This window comes from Mobula hypostoma, chromosome 14 (genome assembly GCF_963921235.1).
Source record: "Mobula hypostoma chromosome 14, sMobHyp1.1, whole genome shotgun sequence".
NCBI lineage: Eukaryota > Metazoa > Chordata > Chondrichthyes > Myliobatiformes > Myliobatidae > Mobula > Mobula hypostoma.
In genome coordinates, this window is record NC_086110.1 from 35,350,497 (window position 1) to 35,364,120 (window position 13,624).

The following is a 13,624-nucleotide window of genomic DNA, read 5'->3' on the forward strand; positions in this document are numbered from 1 at the left end:
TGCCATGAGTCGTTTTAATAACCTCTTGTATGGTACTCTGCCGAAGTTCAAATTCATCACTCTTGTCTGTTCTGCTTATTATAACCTCAAATATTCTAGCAAATTTATCTTTCATAAATCTGTAGTATATTAACATTTTTTCCTAAGGATCTATGTTGACACCTCAACATATAAATATACGGTAAAAATGAATGAACGGCATGTGTTTTTCAAGTACCTATCCTTCCCGATCAATAGTTTCTCTGAAAACACTTGGACACTCAACACTGCTCACTGTAAAGCAAAATCTAATGGATGCACTGATTTGTATATATTATATATCTGCCCCGCAAGATCCGCCAAACCACCACGGAGTTCAGAACTCTGAAATGTTTTAAATAGTCTTCATTATTGTGACCCTCAAAACAATAGAGAACTTGTAGCGGCTTCATTAACGATCTGTTCTTGGTTGCTGCCGTCGTGTTTGAAGGTGTGTGTGTGGAATTGGAAACAGCAGGCTGCAGCTTGGTGTGTAATGTGGAGTTGGGTGCATGCGTACAAGCTGCTTGCTGAAGCATAGCACGTCGATCCGAAAATGAGACTCATTCATTCGCTAAACAGTTCTTCCATCCAGCGGGGAGCTGGAGTGGCTCTTGCAGGCTCTCTAAAGATCGATAGACCCTTCCTGCTGCTTTGCACCCTGGAACGGACTTTGGCATCTTCAGAAACAATTCATATTTTCCTAGATGCCCTGTCCTGCGTTAAAAGCACTTGAAAAGTCATTGTAAAAATACAGCTACTGAACATTTCTGAAGGACTATCGCGGTCTCCGTGGAGGAATTACTCGAGGGACAAAAGATGGGATTAACCCAGTGTGGAAAGTTTGTTTTCCAGGAGAGAAGTCCATCCTCCAGCAGGGGAAAGGGATGGTTTGTGTAATGAACATCAAGAAATTGGATGTGAAATTGATCAATGAATGTAGGTAAGTATCGGGGGAGAAAAGCAACCGAATAGAAATCTCGTTTCCTTAATTCGGATAACGTGGATTCTTTGAGCACACAACGCCGACTAGGAAATGCTGTGAACCTAGCGACTGAGTCCACTGGGCTTTGCAGACTGCCTCCTTAATAGACCCGAAGAGGCATCGAGGAAAACCGGCATCTTCCTGATCGAGAGAGAATGGTGCTGGAAAGACGCTTTTTCCTCATGTTCAAAGGTGAGTCACAAATAAAACATAAAATAACGTCGCCATCTACAGGACTGTTGTGCTTCGTAAAACAACCAGTCTTGGCGAAAATAACAGCTCTTGAAAACTTGCCTGCCTTTCTGTTTCATTGTAAAAGCTTTTGTTTCAGTGCATTAGCGTTAATATTGGTTTTCCCACGGGCCGTGTATATCCGTTTTAAACTGACTGAGAACGAGTGTATTTCGGCTCGGTTGTGTTCAAACTATTTGAAACAAATCCATACAAGATCATGCCCGACATGGTTGTTTTCCCGAACGATTTAAACTCACAAGTTTACACAAATATGTATAACGGTGTAGAAGCGTAAACATCAGAAAGCCTTTTAAATTCGATAAAACAATGCGGGCACAGGGAAAGTGAAGCGGATTATAAAATGGAGCGATTCGACCGCTCATGAGCAAAGATCTCGGTCCCACGGGGATGTAATTGTGGAACCGCCGGAACTCAGATACTAGAGGTTTGGAAAAACATGGCAAAACGGGAGAGGCGAGTCCAAACGCGGCTGTCTTAATTAGTGGCGGATAAGATTGGAAAGGAACTGCCTGTATCTGTTACTGAAGATGAGTGAGGGTTTAAATGGAAACCGGCTGATGTTTCTTTCCCGATGTCTGCAGCTTTGCGGGAAGTGCTGAACAGCTCCACGTGGTGCTGCGGCTTGGTCCGAGCACCTCGAGGACAGCGAGCCCAGCCTTCGATCCCTCCGCACGCTGCCCGCCGCAGCTTTCTCGCCCAATGTCTGCCCCCAGCTGAAAAGCGCCGTCTTAAGTATCTACTTTTCCCTGTCACCAACCCCATTCTCGTTCTACCGATATCAAATGTCTTCGTATACAACGCATTCAGAAAATTGTACGATCTATGCTATTGGAGCAGGTGTACTAGTAACGACGGAGAGGAGAAGGCGCTGAATTCACGCTCGACCTAATACCCTACGGCGTATTGCCGAGGTTCAAATGCAATCGCTTACACTTCATTGGCAGCTTTTATGAACAAAATGTCAGAGGCGTTCACCACGATTTCTACATTAGTAGTGCCTCATTTCTTGGCTGGATTAAATGGTCAATATTGGAGAATATTGCTGAGCACTAAACATAAAGCACGGTAACTCCCGCCATCGGCTCAAGTGTTGGAGTGTATTTTTTGCGCGGTCCCCGAACATTTTAAAAATGGACGAATGCACTTCCATGTTCTCCTTGGTAAATAATTAATGGATTGAATGTGTGTACACGTTACAGGCTTGAAGTCGCCCATATTAAAATTGGGCAAATTCCAAACGAAATAGACTCAAATTAGGGGAAATCAGTTGTTTTGGAAGTTGTTTCCTCATACGATCTCAGAAAATGTTTCCGAATCGTCAGGAAGGGCCATGAAGTCAACACTTCAGCCAGGAATCTCTGTGAATCTTGAGGAGTCAGTACTCCAAACGGTTGCCTAAGCTGAGTATATCCAAGGCTAGTAGTTCTAAAGGAATAAAGGGACCTGGGGACTGGCTAGGAAGCTGCTGAATGTGGACGGTGCTCCCAGCGCCAGAGCCTGTATGGTCCTCTCCATCCTCATACTGTCCACAACGTCCTCGCGTCCATTGACTCCATTTGCACCGAACGTCTGCGCTTGTCTTGTGCAAGTCAATCAGTCGCTTAACATTGGAACAGATATAGTGCATTTCCCTCCGATTTATGCAGCGTCCACCTGCTGCCACGTAACATTCACTTCTGCCCGAAAATAGGGAACTTTTCCTGCTGACCCAGCTGCTGCCACCGGATTTCCAGCCAGATCCCAGGACAGCAGGGAATTGCGCAGTAAATTAGAATGTACTGATGATTTCATGTATTGGACACAAACTTTTAATACAGGCGAGCTGATGACTAATGAAGCTCACCACACAGCGAAGTGTTCCTAATTCTGAAAACCACGCATCCAGCCCCGGTTCAAACCAAGGCTTTCAACTTTAATGGAAAGAACTACGTAGTTCTGGCACAATCTCAGTTCCAATATCTCAAGAATGTAGCTAAATTTTATCATTTATTCAGAAAGTTCAGCCAGCTCTTTCAGTAAGATATTCCGTTTATGTATCGGAATTAAAGGCGTATTTAGCGGTGTCCAATCTGATATTTGGAACCAGCGAAGCTAGACCCAAGCATATCCATCCGTGCGAAAACGGGTAAATATTAATTTAAATTGGCATTAAATATTTTAAGATCTTAATTATTGGAGGATCAAGTAGAATTTCTAAGTTGTCTGAACTTCGTTTCTGGTGTCATGGAGTCTGTTAATATAATTACATGCTGTAACTTCTCTTGGCTCGCAATTATTCGCTGTTTATGCTGTAATATGCTTATTCTCTCGGACATCTTATGAATCTCAAGCTCTAAACATAACAATCGCGATTTTATTATTTGTGTCCGCAATTCTTTAAAATAGGTGTCAAATGGAAATCTGTGACACTGACAATTGGCTCTGATAAAATAAACCTTCGTTTATGGGGCAAATATGCAAAGACTTTTCTCATTATTCAACAGTGGTTTTATAATCTCCTTACAATGGTTTTAGAGTGTCTGATAATCTCTGTAATAATACATGCCCCAATACATAATCCTTAACCAATCGTTTCATGCAGGAAATGTGGCCGGCCGCGCATTTATCGTGTGGTAGCCACGTTAATCAGAACCACTTTATTGCCAGTATGTGAAACATATCAGAATTGAGTATGGTTCGTTACCAAGCATTAAACACGAGACAATATCATAACATTCAACACAACAGCAACCAACAATTTACTAGACAATAGTGCAAACGGCCAAGAGCAATCAGCAATTAGCGGAACGATCATACGTGCAAACGTCAATAATCAAATTTAAATAAATATGCACATATGAACATTCTCAATAGTTATCAACAGATAAAAAAGTAGAGCAGGAAAGGCCATTTAATGGATGTGTGCAGGGACAGTGAGGGTTTGCTGAGAAGCTGGAAAGCTACATATGTGCAGCCCTGTTGGTGATGGACTCCCAGATGGCAATTTGGTGAATAGGTGACTGCTGGGATAGGTGGAGTCAGCATTAATGTTTTTTTTCCCAGTTCTCTTCTTCGCTCTGGCGATGAACAGGGTCATTCAATGTCAGCAGCTGACGGACAATGAATGATCTTCCCCTCGAAGTGGACCGTTCGCAGCATCGTAGACTTGGGGGGTGGGGGGCGGGGAGCGGGAAACCAAAAGGTGATAGAGGTGGTGACAAGACTGAGTGAAAATTCGACAGGATACCTCCTGAGATGTTGAATTTCCTAAGGTGGTGTGGGAAGGCCAATCTCTGCTGGGCTTTCCCAGCGACCAGTGTAACATGTTTCTCCCACTTCCATGTATTGGTAATTGGAATTTGAATGACTCGACCACAGCCTGACCATTCATTTCCAAGCAGGGGGCAGGTGGGGGCGGCGGAATTATTTAAACACCTATCGATCATCCATTGAAAACGTTCTCTAACTATACCGTATTTAGTTCCTCACCATAATTCCAACTATTTCCTGAAAAAAAAGTTGGGGTCCAGACAATGGCACGGTTTCTAATTGCACCTTATTGAAGAAGCGAGATAAACCTCACTCTTGGCTGACACAGAATCCTAATTTTAAGAATTCTTACAGACACTCAATTATAAAACTACTATTTGACCAAACATAACCTCTTTTTCTTACACTCTAGATAAGAAATAAAATCACGTTAAGTTGTTCAGTGCATGCAGTGAGTTCAGGGAGACATTGTATAAGTATCCCGGGGCTGACTACTTCACCACCGGTTCCAGGCACAATGTAGCACATACTTATCGACGGCAAGAGGCAAACTACCCTGAAACATTTTCCCGCAACCCTTCTTATTTACTGCTGAGGAAGAGTACTTCATAAGAGTACCTTTACTGCTGTACGGCGTATCTAGAGCACAGATCCTGCATGTTAGATTTCTTCTTTGTTTAATATTTATTGGGAATACTTTATGCAATAAATACCTTATTTTGTATCCCATGTTTTCAAATTTAAGATTACACTTCATATTCTCTGTAAATTCTGCCCAGTTTTCTACGTTTGAGTGGCAGTGTTATGTGACATCCACACACTGAAACCTAATTCTCTTTTCCAGTGTGGTCGATCATTGTTCTCACCGGAGGGATCGCTTCTATACAAAAGGCAGAAGGTGAGTTTCTAATTCTGTTTTTTTGCTAGTAATTCACTTGATCGCATTGATCTGGTTAGAATCCTTTGGCGAGTATACCGGCAGCCATCTGATTAATAAAAGGCAAAATAAGAGGCGCCTCTTATTCCCCGGTTGGCGAGAACAATTCAATTTGACTGGAGCAGCCGGAAATATATCGGCACTCCGATTATTGCCGTCCAGCATTAGAACCCAGTTATATATCGATCTGGCGTTTACCACCTTAATGTTAGCACTGTCTTACCGCGCCTACACTTACGCACATTATTACCCTAATATATTCAGAAATATACATGCCGCTACTAAATACGTGTATGTTAGTGCCAGGAGGAGAACATGACAGCCACTTATTGTCTGTGCATCAGCCATTAACCATTTACTCGCCGCATTATTTTTCACTCAAGCGCCATCAGAGATACATTTATTATCTGCGACCGCCTGTCGTGAGTCCGGAGACCCCCAAGCCCCTCCACTGCGCGCTGGCGTCCACGCCAGTTCCGTGTCCCCAATCCCTTTCGGAGTGGTACTGTTGTAAGAAGCCATCTGAGGCAGGCAGTTGTGTAAATGACTTTCAAATTTCAGTTTTGTGGAAACTGAAACTATGGCAATTTAAATCCTTTAAATAATAACTGACGGCGGGAAGTATTTACACCGAAAACAATGATTAAAGTTACAAAGACCTTTTTGCCTTTTAAAATGTGTCCAATGGCCCATAAAATCTTGAACCCAATGCAATCTAAGGGGGGGAGGGGGAAGTTTTCCATGAATACAATCATGCGATGTAGTTTTTAAAATATAATTATTGCTTCTGGAAAACCTTGTGGATGAAATGTCATTTCCAGAGTTCTGAAAAACAAGGGGCAGTGGATTCTATCAATTTTCCATTCTTTTCTCTAAATAAAAGCTTGTTTCTAAGTAAAATAATCCCTGCAGTGAATTGAAATGTTTCTGAATGTACATTTATTGACAAGTATTTAAGAGAAATCTAACCTAAAATTATTTGTTAGAATTAATCTTGTGCTTTGGAAACCATTTATTTAAAAAGTAATTCTTTAACTTCACTTGAAGTGTTGAACATCCTGGAACACAGCAACAGGGAATCCATGGTGCTCGCAGAAAATTATGACTTTTATCTGCATTTGTAGAATATTTGTTGATGCAAGTCAAAGTTTTCAAATGAAGGAAAGGTAAATAATCACCAAATGGGCAGCACCATGAAGTTTTCAGTAAGTCTGTACTGAAATTTAAGCAGAAATGATGCAGGTTTTGTAGCATCTGTGTGTGCCATCGGTTCAAGTAGTCCGATACATCTGCATCTCCATTCGGAATAATTACGTTGATTAAAATTTGAAGCGTTGCCAAGACATCTGCTGTAAAGTGCAGAGTAAACCCTGTCCACTATTCATACGGCATGTAACAAGAATCAGACGGCTCACCTGCTAGATTCTTCAGCATTGAGAGCTCCCACTTCTCACAAGCCAGACATTAGACTGGTTAGAATGAAGCTGATTTATTTACACGTAGTGGTCACTTGTTAAGTACATCTGTACACCTGCTTGTTAATGCAAGTATCTAATCAGCCAATCATGTGGCAGCAACTCAATGCATAAAAGCACACAGACGTAGTCAGGAGGTTCAGTTGCTATTCAGAGCAAATATCAGAATAGGGAAGAAATGTGGTCTAAGCGGCTTTGTCCGTGGTATGATTGCTGGTGCCAGATGGGGTGGTTTGAGTATCTCAGAATCTGCTGACCTCCTGGGATTTTCATGCACAACAGTCTCTAGAGTTTATAGAGAATGGTGCAAAAACAAAGAAAAAATCCAGTGAGTAACAGTTATGTTGGTGAAAATGCCTTGTTAATGAGAGAGGTCAGAGGAGAATGGCCAGACTGGTTCAAGCTGACCGGAAGGTGACAATAACTCAAGTAACCGTGTGTTACAACAGTGATGTGCAGAAGAGCATTTCTGAATGCACAGCACGTCAAACCTTGAAGTGGGTGGGTTCCAGCAGCAGACAACCAGAAACATACACTCAGTGGCTGCTTTATTAGGAACAAAAGGTACCTTTTATGTCTGAAATTGTGATGGTTCTAAATGATTTGTTTATTACAGGTGTCAATGTTCCATGGTCAAAGTAGTGTGTTGGTAATTTGCTGATGTTCATGTTGCATATGTTTACACAGTAAATGAAGCTTTTCAAGACCAAACACAAATATATATTCTGGTTTCGACCATGGGCATATTAGGTAAAATACATATTAGTTTGTTACTGGAGAATTATTACAAGAATCACATGAAGATATGTAGAAATTGAGTTCATTATTCATTGAGCATCTTTATAACATCTCTGGCTTCACATCAATATCTTGCAATCACAGATAATGGATTATTTTCTGCACCCTGTACTTTAACAGCTCTGGAATTGCAAATTTCCTTCAACATGATATGCAGAGCCAGAGAATTCACATTCAAAATATAACCGCCTCATTCTAAGGCAGAATGTTTTGTTTTGCCATTTTAGGCATTTATTCAAAATAGTGCTTGAGTTAGTTTTCTTAACAAATGATAAGACTACAGTGATATCCCATGTTAATGATTTGGATAGTACACAAACATTCGAATGGGGAACAGGATACAGCTGCTCAGTTTCTCTGAAATAATGTCATGTTGGATATGATCGTATACCGAGCTTCATATTCTTTCCTACTCTAGGTAGCCTTTCACCCTGCATTTCGGCAGGACAAAAGGGTCTTGGCCCAAAACTTCAACTGTTTACTGTTTTCCATAGATGCAGCCTGGTCTGCTGAGTTCCTCCAGCATTTTGTGTGTGTTGCTTTGGATTTCCAGCATCTGCAAATTTTCTCTTGTTTGTGATTCTACTCATCTTCAAGTTGTTTCAGAGTACTGCATAATCACAGGCTTTCTATGCACATGTCAATTCATAATGGAAGTGTCCTCTTGCTTTTATTTAAGTTTCAGATGATGTGGCCTTGCTCAGTGGCTTGGGGTATTTCTCACCGTTGTTTTATACACAATGAGGAGATAGGTTCTGCAGTGCACAATGAATGCCTTGCTCTGGAATGGCCGCATTAGACTATGTTCCTCTGCCCTTTACATCTGAGCAACTCAAAGAACTAACATTCTTGCATCACAATGTACTGTTGCCCCTTCTTCTCATCAAATTACAGAGGAACTAAATGATTTAAATTCACTTACAGGTTATGAGGCTGAAATCACCACCATTCCATGAATTGATATAAAGATAAACAGATCAACAAAGTGGTAAAAAAAAATCAAAGACAGATCATATTCTCATATGAATTAATATTTTAGTGGATTTAGTATAAATATAATTTTCATTTTAGTGGGGTTTCCGTTCCAAAAACTTGTGCTTAAGTAAGCCTCAATTTAATTATATATTTGTTTCTTTTCTGCAAACTATCCCTGTGATCTGTTCCAAGGAAGGGTTTCAATGATTGTGGTTGTAATATGTGGCAACATTTTAAATTTTTGTTTACAAAAGCACATTTGCGCCTAATTCTGATCCCCAGTAGTCTGATCATTTTATTCATAAACTATTGCTACAACTCTGGTGCAAAACAGACATCATGCATGCCCTCTGAAACACACTTGGAAGAGCGGCCTTTGTAATCCGGCCCTATTTGCCCCTGAGAAAGTAGAGACGAAATGGTTCCATCTGTCTGGTGAAGCGATGCCCATGCTGCTGTCAAGTAGAGCATTCCAAGGTACTGAGCCTGCAAAAATAGAGGAAAGGCGTGAGTTATAAGAAAAACTTGTAGACAGTGAATGGTGTGCATCTGGTTTCCTTGCCTTCTAGAGATTGATGGCTTGGAAATTGCCAACAAAGAATTTTACAACAGTTTGTTTAACCACTGACCTTAGTGATAGGACCACTTTCTGCATGCATGGCGTGCAGTCCTTGGGCTTATATAATGACCTTAAGTTAATCAGCAGCTTTCTTATGAAGCTTCTTCAATCCAGTAGGATACTTACGTTGGCAACTTCACCACTAATTTTACCCAAATGACTTTTTAGTGTGTACTATAGGCAGCTTAGATCTAATATTTCATTATTGCACACAGTACTGTGCAAAAGTCTCAGGCACACTGTGCTGCTGTCACAAAGGAAAAAAAAATTTCATGATTTATGCGAAGAAGCGTGATTCTGATATGGGTCTCTATTGTGGACTGGGAGTGGGAAGGGGTCAGGGAAAGGGGAATCATGGTTGGGAAAAGGGGGGAGGGGGGGCAGGAAGCACCAGAAAGACAGTTTGTAATGACTAATAATCCAATTGTTTGGAATCAAATGACCTTGCCTGGTGTATCAGGGCTGGGTGTGTCTGCACCCATGCCAACCCCCTCCCCTGGCACGCCTTCTCTGCCACCTGTCCTACATCCCTCTTGCGGTGCTCCACCCTCGCCATTCCTGACATCCTTTGTTCCCGCCAGATTTACAAACTCGCTCTCCGCTCCATGTTGACAAATACAGTACAGCAAAAATGTCTTAGGCACCCCCTTGCTACATATATATCTGCTGTAGATCTACAGTAATGTAAGTTTATAATGTCTCAAGTCAGTAGTTTGAGTTAACTGTGTATGTATTGCCTAAACCACAAAGTAACTGCATGTATATTCTGCAGTATGCATAGAATCAAAGAGCGTTGCATAATGAAGTTCCAGACTGGGTGTGATTCTTTCTCTAGTGAAGCATTTTCTACTGTCTCTATCAGGCTATCTGACCCAGTATGATACATTTGGAGATGATGGATATTTTTCTATTTCCCATCACAAAGATAAGTTTTATGTTGGGAGGTAGATTTATGATTGAACAGCAGGTGAACATTAACTTGTACATTTGAAATAGACCTTTTTCAATTTTCTGCTGCACCACTCATCGCTGTGTCTTCCATCATTTCAATGTATGATAAACATGCACAACCAAAAGGGCCAAGGGTAAAGAAATTAGATAATCAATGCACTGAAGTATATCAGGCAGAAACATTGGTGTGGACATGGTGAGCTGAGAGGGTCCGGTCTCTCTATGCTAGAACATAGAACAGTACAGCACAGTACAGGCCCTTCAGCCCACAATGTTGAGCCAACCCTTAAACCCTGCCTCCCATATAACCCCCCCCACCTTAAATTCCTCCATATACCTGTCAGTAGTCTCTTAAATTTCACTAGTGCATCTGCCTCCACCACTGACTCAGGCAGTGCATTCCACGCACCAACCACTCTCTGAGTAAAAAACCTTCCTCTGATATCCCCCTTGAACTTCTCACCCCTTACCTTAAAGCCATGTCCACTTATATTGAGTAGTGATGCCCTGGGGAAGAGGCGCTGGCTATCCACTCTATCTATTCCTCTTAATATCTTGTATACCTCTATCATGTCTCCTCTCATCCTCCTTCTCTCCAAAGAGTAAAGCCCTAACTTTCTTAATCTCTGATCATAATGCATACTCTCTAAACCAGGCAGCATCCTGGTAAATCTCCTCTGTACCCCTTCCAATGCTTCCACATCCTTCCTATAGTGAGGCGACCAGAACTGGACATAGTACTCCAGGTGTGGCCTAACCAGAGTTTTATAGAGCTGCATCATTACAACGCGACTCTTAAACTCTATCCCTCGACTTATGAAAGCTAACACCCTATAAGCTTTCTTAACTACCCTATCTACCTGTGAGGCAACTTTCAGGGATCTGTGGACATGTACCCCGATTCCCTCTGCTCCTCCACACTACCAAGTATCCTGCCATTTACTTTGTATTCTGCCTTGGAGTTTGTCCTTCCAAAGTGTACCACCTCACACTTCTCCGGGTTGAACTCCATCTGCCACTTCTCAGCCCACTTCTGCATCCTATCAATGTCTCTCTGCAATCTTCGACAATCCTCTTCCGCGGGTAAGGCATCCGTTAGTCTTGCGAGACCATGGATCTGCACCTGGAAAGTCTTCACTCTCCAGGGTGCAGGCCTGGGCAAGGTTGTATGGAAGACCGGCAGTTGCCCATGCTACAAGTCTCCCCTCTCCATGACACCGATGTTGTCCAAGGGAACGGCAAGGGCCAATACAGCTTGGCACCAGTGTCGTCGCAGAGCAATGTGTGGTTAAGTGCCTTGCTCACGGACACAACACGCTGCCTCAGCTGGGGCTCGAACTCATAACCTTCAGGTCGCTGGTTGAATGCCTTAACCACTTGGCCACGTGCCCACGACCCTATCTACAACATATGTTGGACTCTATGACTTTGAGTGATTCTCTTCCCAGATATGAGATAATTGATTCATTCCTAGACAACTGGGACTTGTATTTACCAACTTTTGTTGGAGGTATTCTACGGGCCCTAAATGCTGATCATGCTGGTGACATTGACATCTGGGAATGAGTAAATAAAAAATAGTTGCACCACTTTGACTCAGTATACATGGACTTTGACCATCTATCTGATGGTTGAAGAATGGTCTTCCAATCTTCCAGTTCATCTGCCCTAACTCCAAGCACAAACATACCTCAATCAGTGAGAATTGGTAACAACATCTCCTCCTCTCTGATTATCAACACAGGTGCACCTTAAGGCTGCATGCAAAGCCCCCTGCTCTACTCCCTACCCACACAAGACTGTGTGGATAAGCACAGCTTCGATGCCATCTTCAAATTTGCTGGCAAGGCTGTTGCTGTCGGGCAACTCATAGCTGGTGAGGAGTCAGCTTACCCGAGTGAGATAGGATACCTGGTTGAGTGGTGCTACACCACTCTGTCGCTCAAAGTCTGCCAAACTAAAGAGCGGATTGTTGACTTTGAAAGGAGAAGGAGGGTGAAAATGTGCCAGTCTACATTGGCAGTGGAAATAATCAGAAACTTTAAATTTCTGAGTATTATCAGGTGACCTGTCCTGGGCGCAGCACATAGATGTAATCACAAATATTTTCTTGGAAGCTGAAAGAGGTCCGTCTTGTTATTGTACACTCTGACAAATTTCTACAGATGTACTGTTGGACATATACCTGATGGGTTGCAGTATGGTCTGGTATGGCAATTCAAATGCACAGGAATGTAAGAAGCTCAGAGAGAAGTGGTCTCTGCTCAATAAATCAAGGGGACGTCCCTCCCCATTACTGGTAGCCTCTACAGATAGTGCCACTTCAAGAAGGCAACTTCGAACACCTAACCTCCCAATCATCTGAGCTATGCCATCTTTTCCCAGCGATCATTGGGCAGGGGGTACGGAAGCCTACAATTCCATGCCATCAGGTTCAAGAACAGCTACTTCTGTTCAGCCTGAACCAACCAAAGCAATACTGATCTTTACAGTTTAGCAACACTATGACTTCTTTAACCATTTTGCACTAAAAGGGACTTCAGTTTTTTTTTGTTCTAATTGTGTTTTCTTGTAAAATTTGGGTGTCAGTTTTTTTTTTCTTGTGAATGTTGCTTATATGATGCCATGTGCTTGTGATACTCCTGAAAGTTAGTTTTTGGTTGCACTCATGCTTATATGTACTTGTGCTTATGACAATATTTCGTGACTTTACCACAAAACTGTAGTTCCTATTCTTCCCCGAATTAGGCTGTGCAGGATCGTTTTCAGTTACGGGCTGGTCAGTCAATCACATTTTACAATTTCTCAAATTGAAAATATTGTTTATAAATCCAGTATTCCTTTTTAACTAGCAGAGATTAATGGACATTCTATCATGTTGTGTACTTGCATTATCCACCGTGCCAACAGAAACAGGTAATGTAAGTAAGAGATTTGACAACCGTTAAATCCCTTAATACTTCTAGCTGGTTCATAATTCACCTCCCTTTGCATAATCCTCTTTCAAATATTAGCTGAATTTCACTTGAAGTGTTACCATTGTCAAGGCAGTGATTTCGGACTTTTTTTTAATGCTCCGAAGGAAGCTTTAGATTTGCATATTATTTCCAGTCAATTTCTTTTGAACGGAGAATATCAGAGTAGACAATCATGCAAGGTCCTTTTACAACCAACTTTGCTTTTTATCACAATCAATATAACAAATGCAACACTGGCACTTAAATCCTTGTGAATTTTTATTGAAAATTATTATGTTTTTGCCTATTATCCCAGAACTGTTCCAATAAAATCTCCTAATTGAACTATTTATTAAAAAAAGAGAATAAGTAGAGGAATGCCAGGAAGGTCAGGCTGCATTGGAT

The 13,624-nt window shown here is 41.7% G+C and overlaps 1 protein-coding gene across 1 annotated transcript in view; it reads left to right on the top strand.

The window, feature by feature from the left end:
* Positions 1-608: 608 nt before the first annotated feature.
* LOC134356492 (neuropilin and tolloid-like protein 2) overlaps positions 609-13,624 on the top strand; it is a 46,161-nt gene continuing 33,145 nt past the window's right edge. Inside the window, exons 1-2 of the mRNA XM_063067449.1 lie at positions 609-1,195; positions 5,352-5,405. Of these exons, the coding sequence (XP_062923519.1) occupies positions 1,159-1,195; positions 5,352-5,405 (91 nt within the window). The 5' untranslated portion in view covers positions 609-1,158. The remainder of the gene's footprint in view (positions 1,196-5,351; positions 5,406-13,624) is intronic.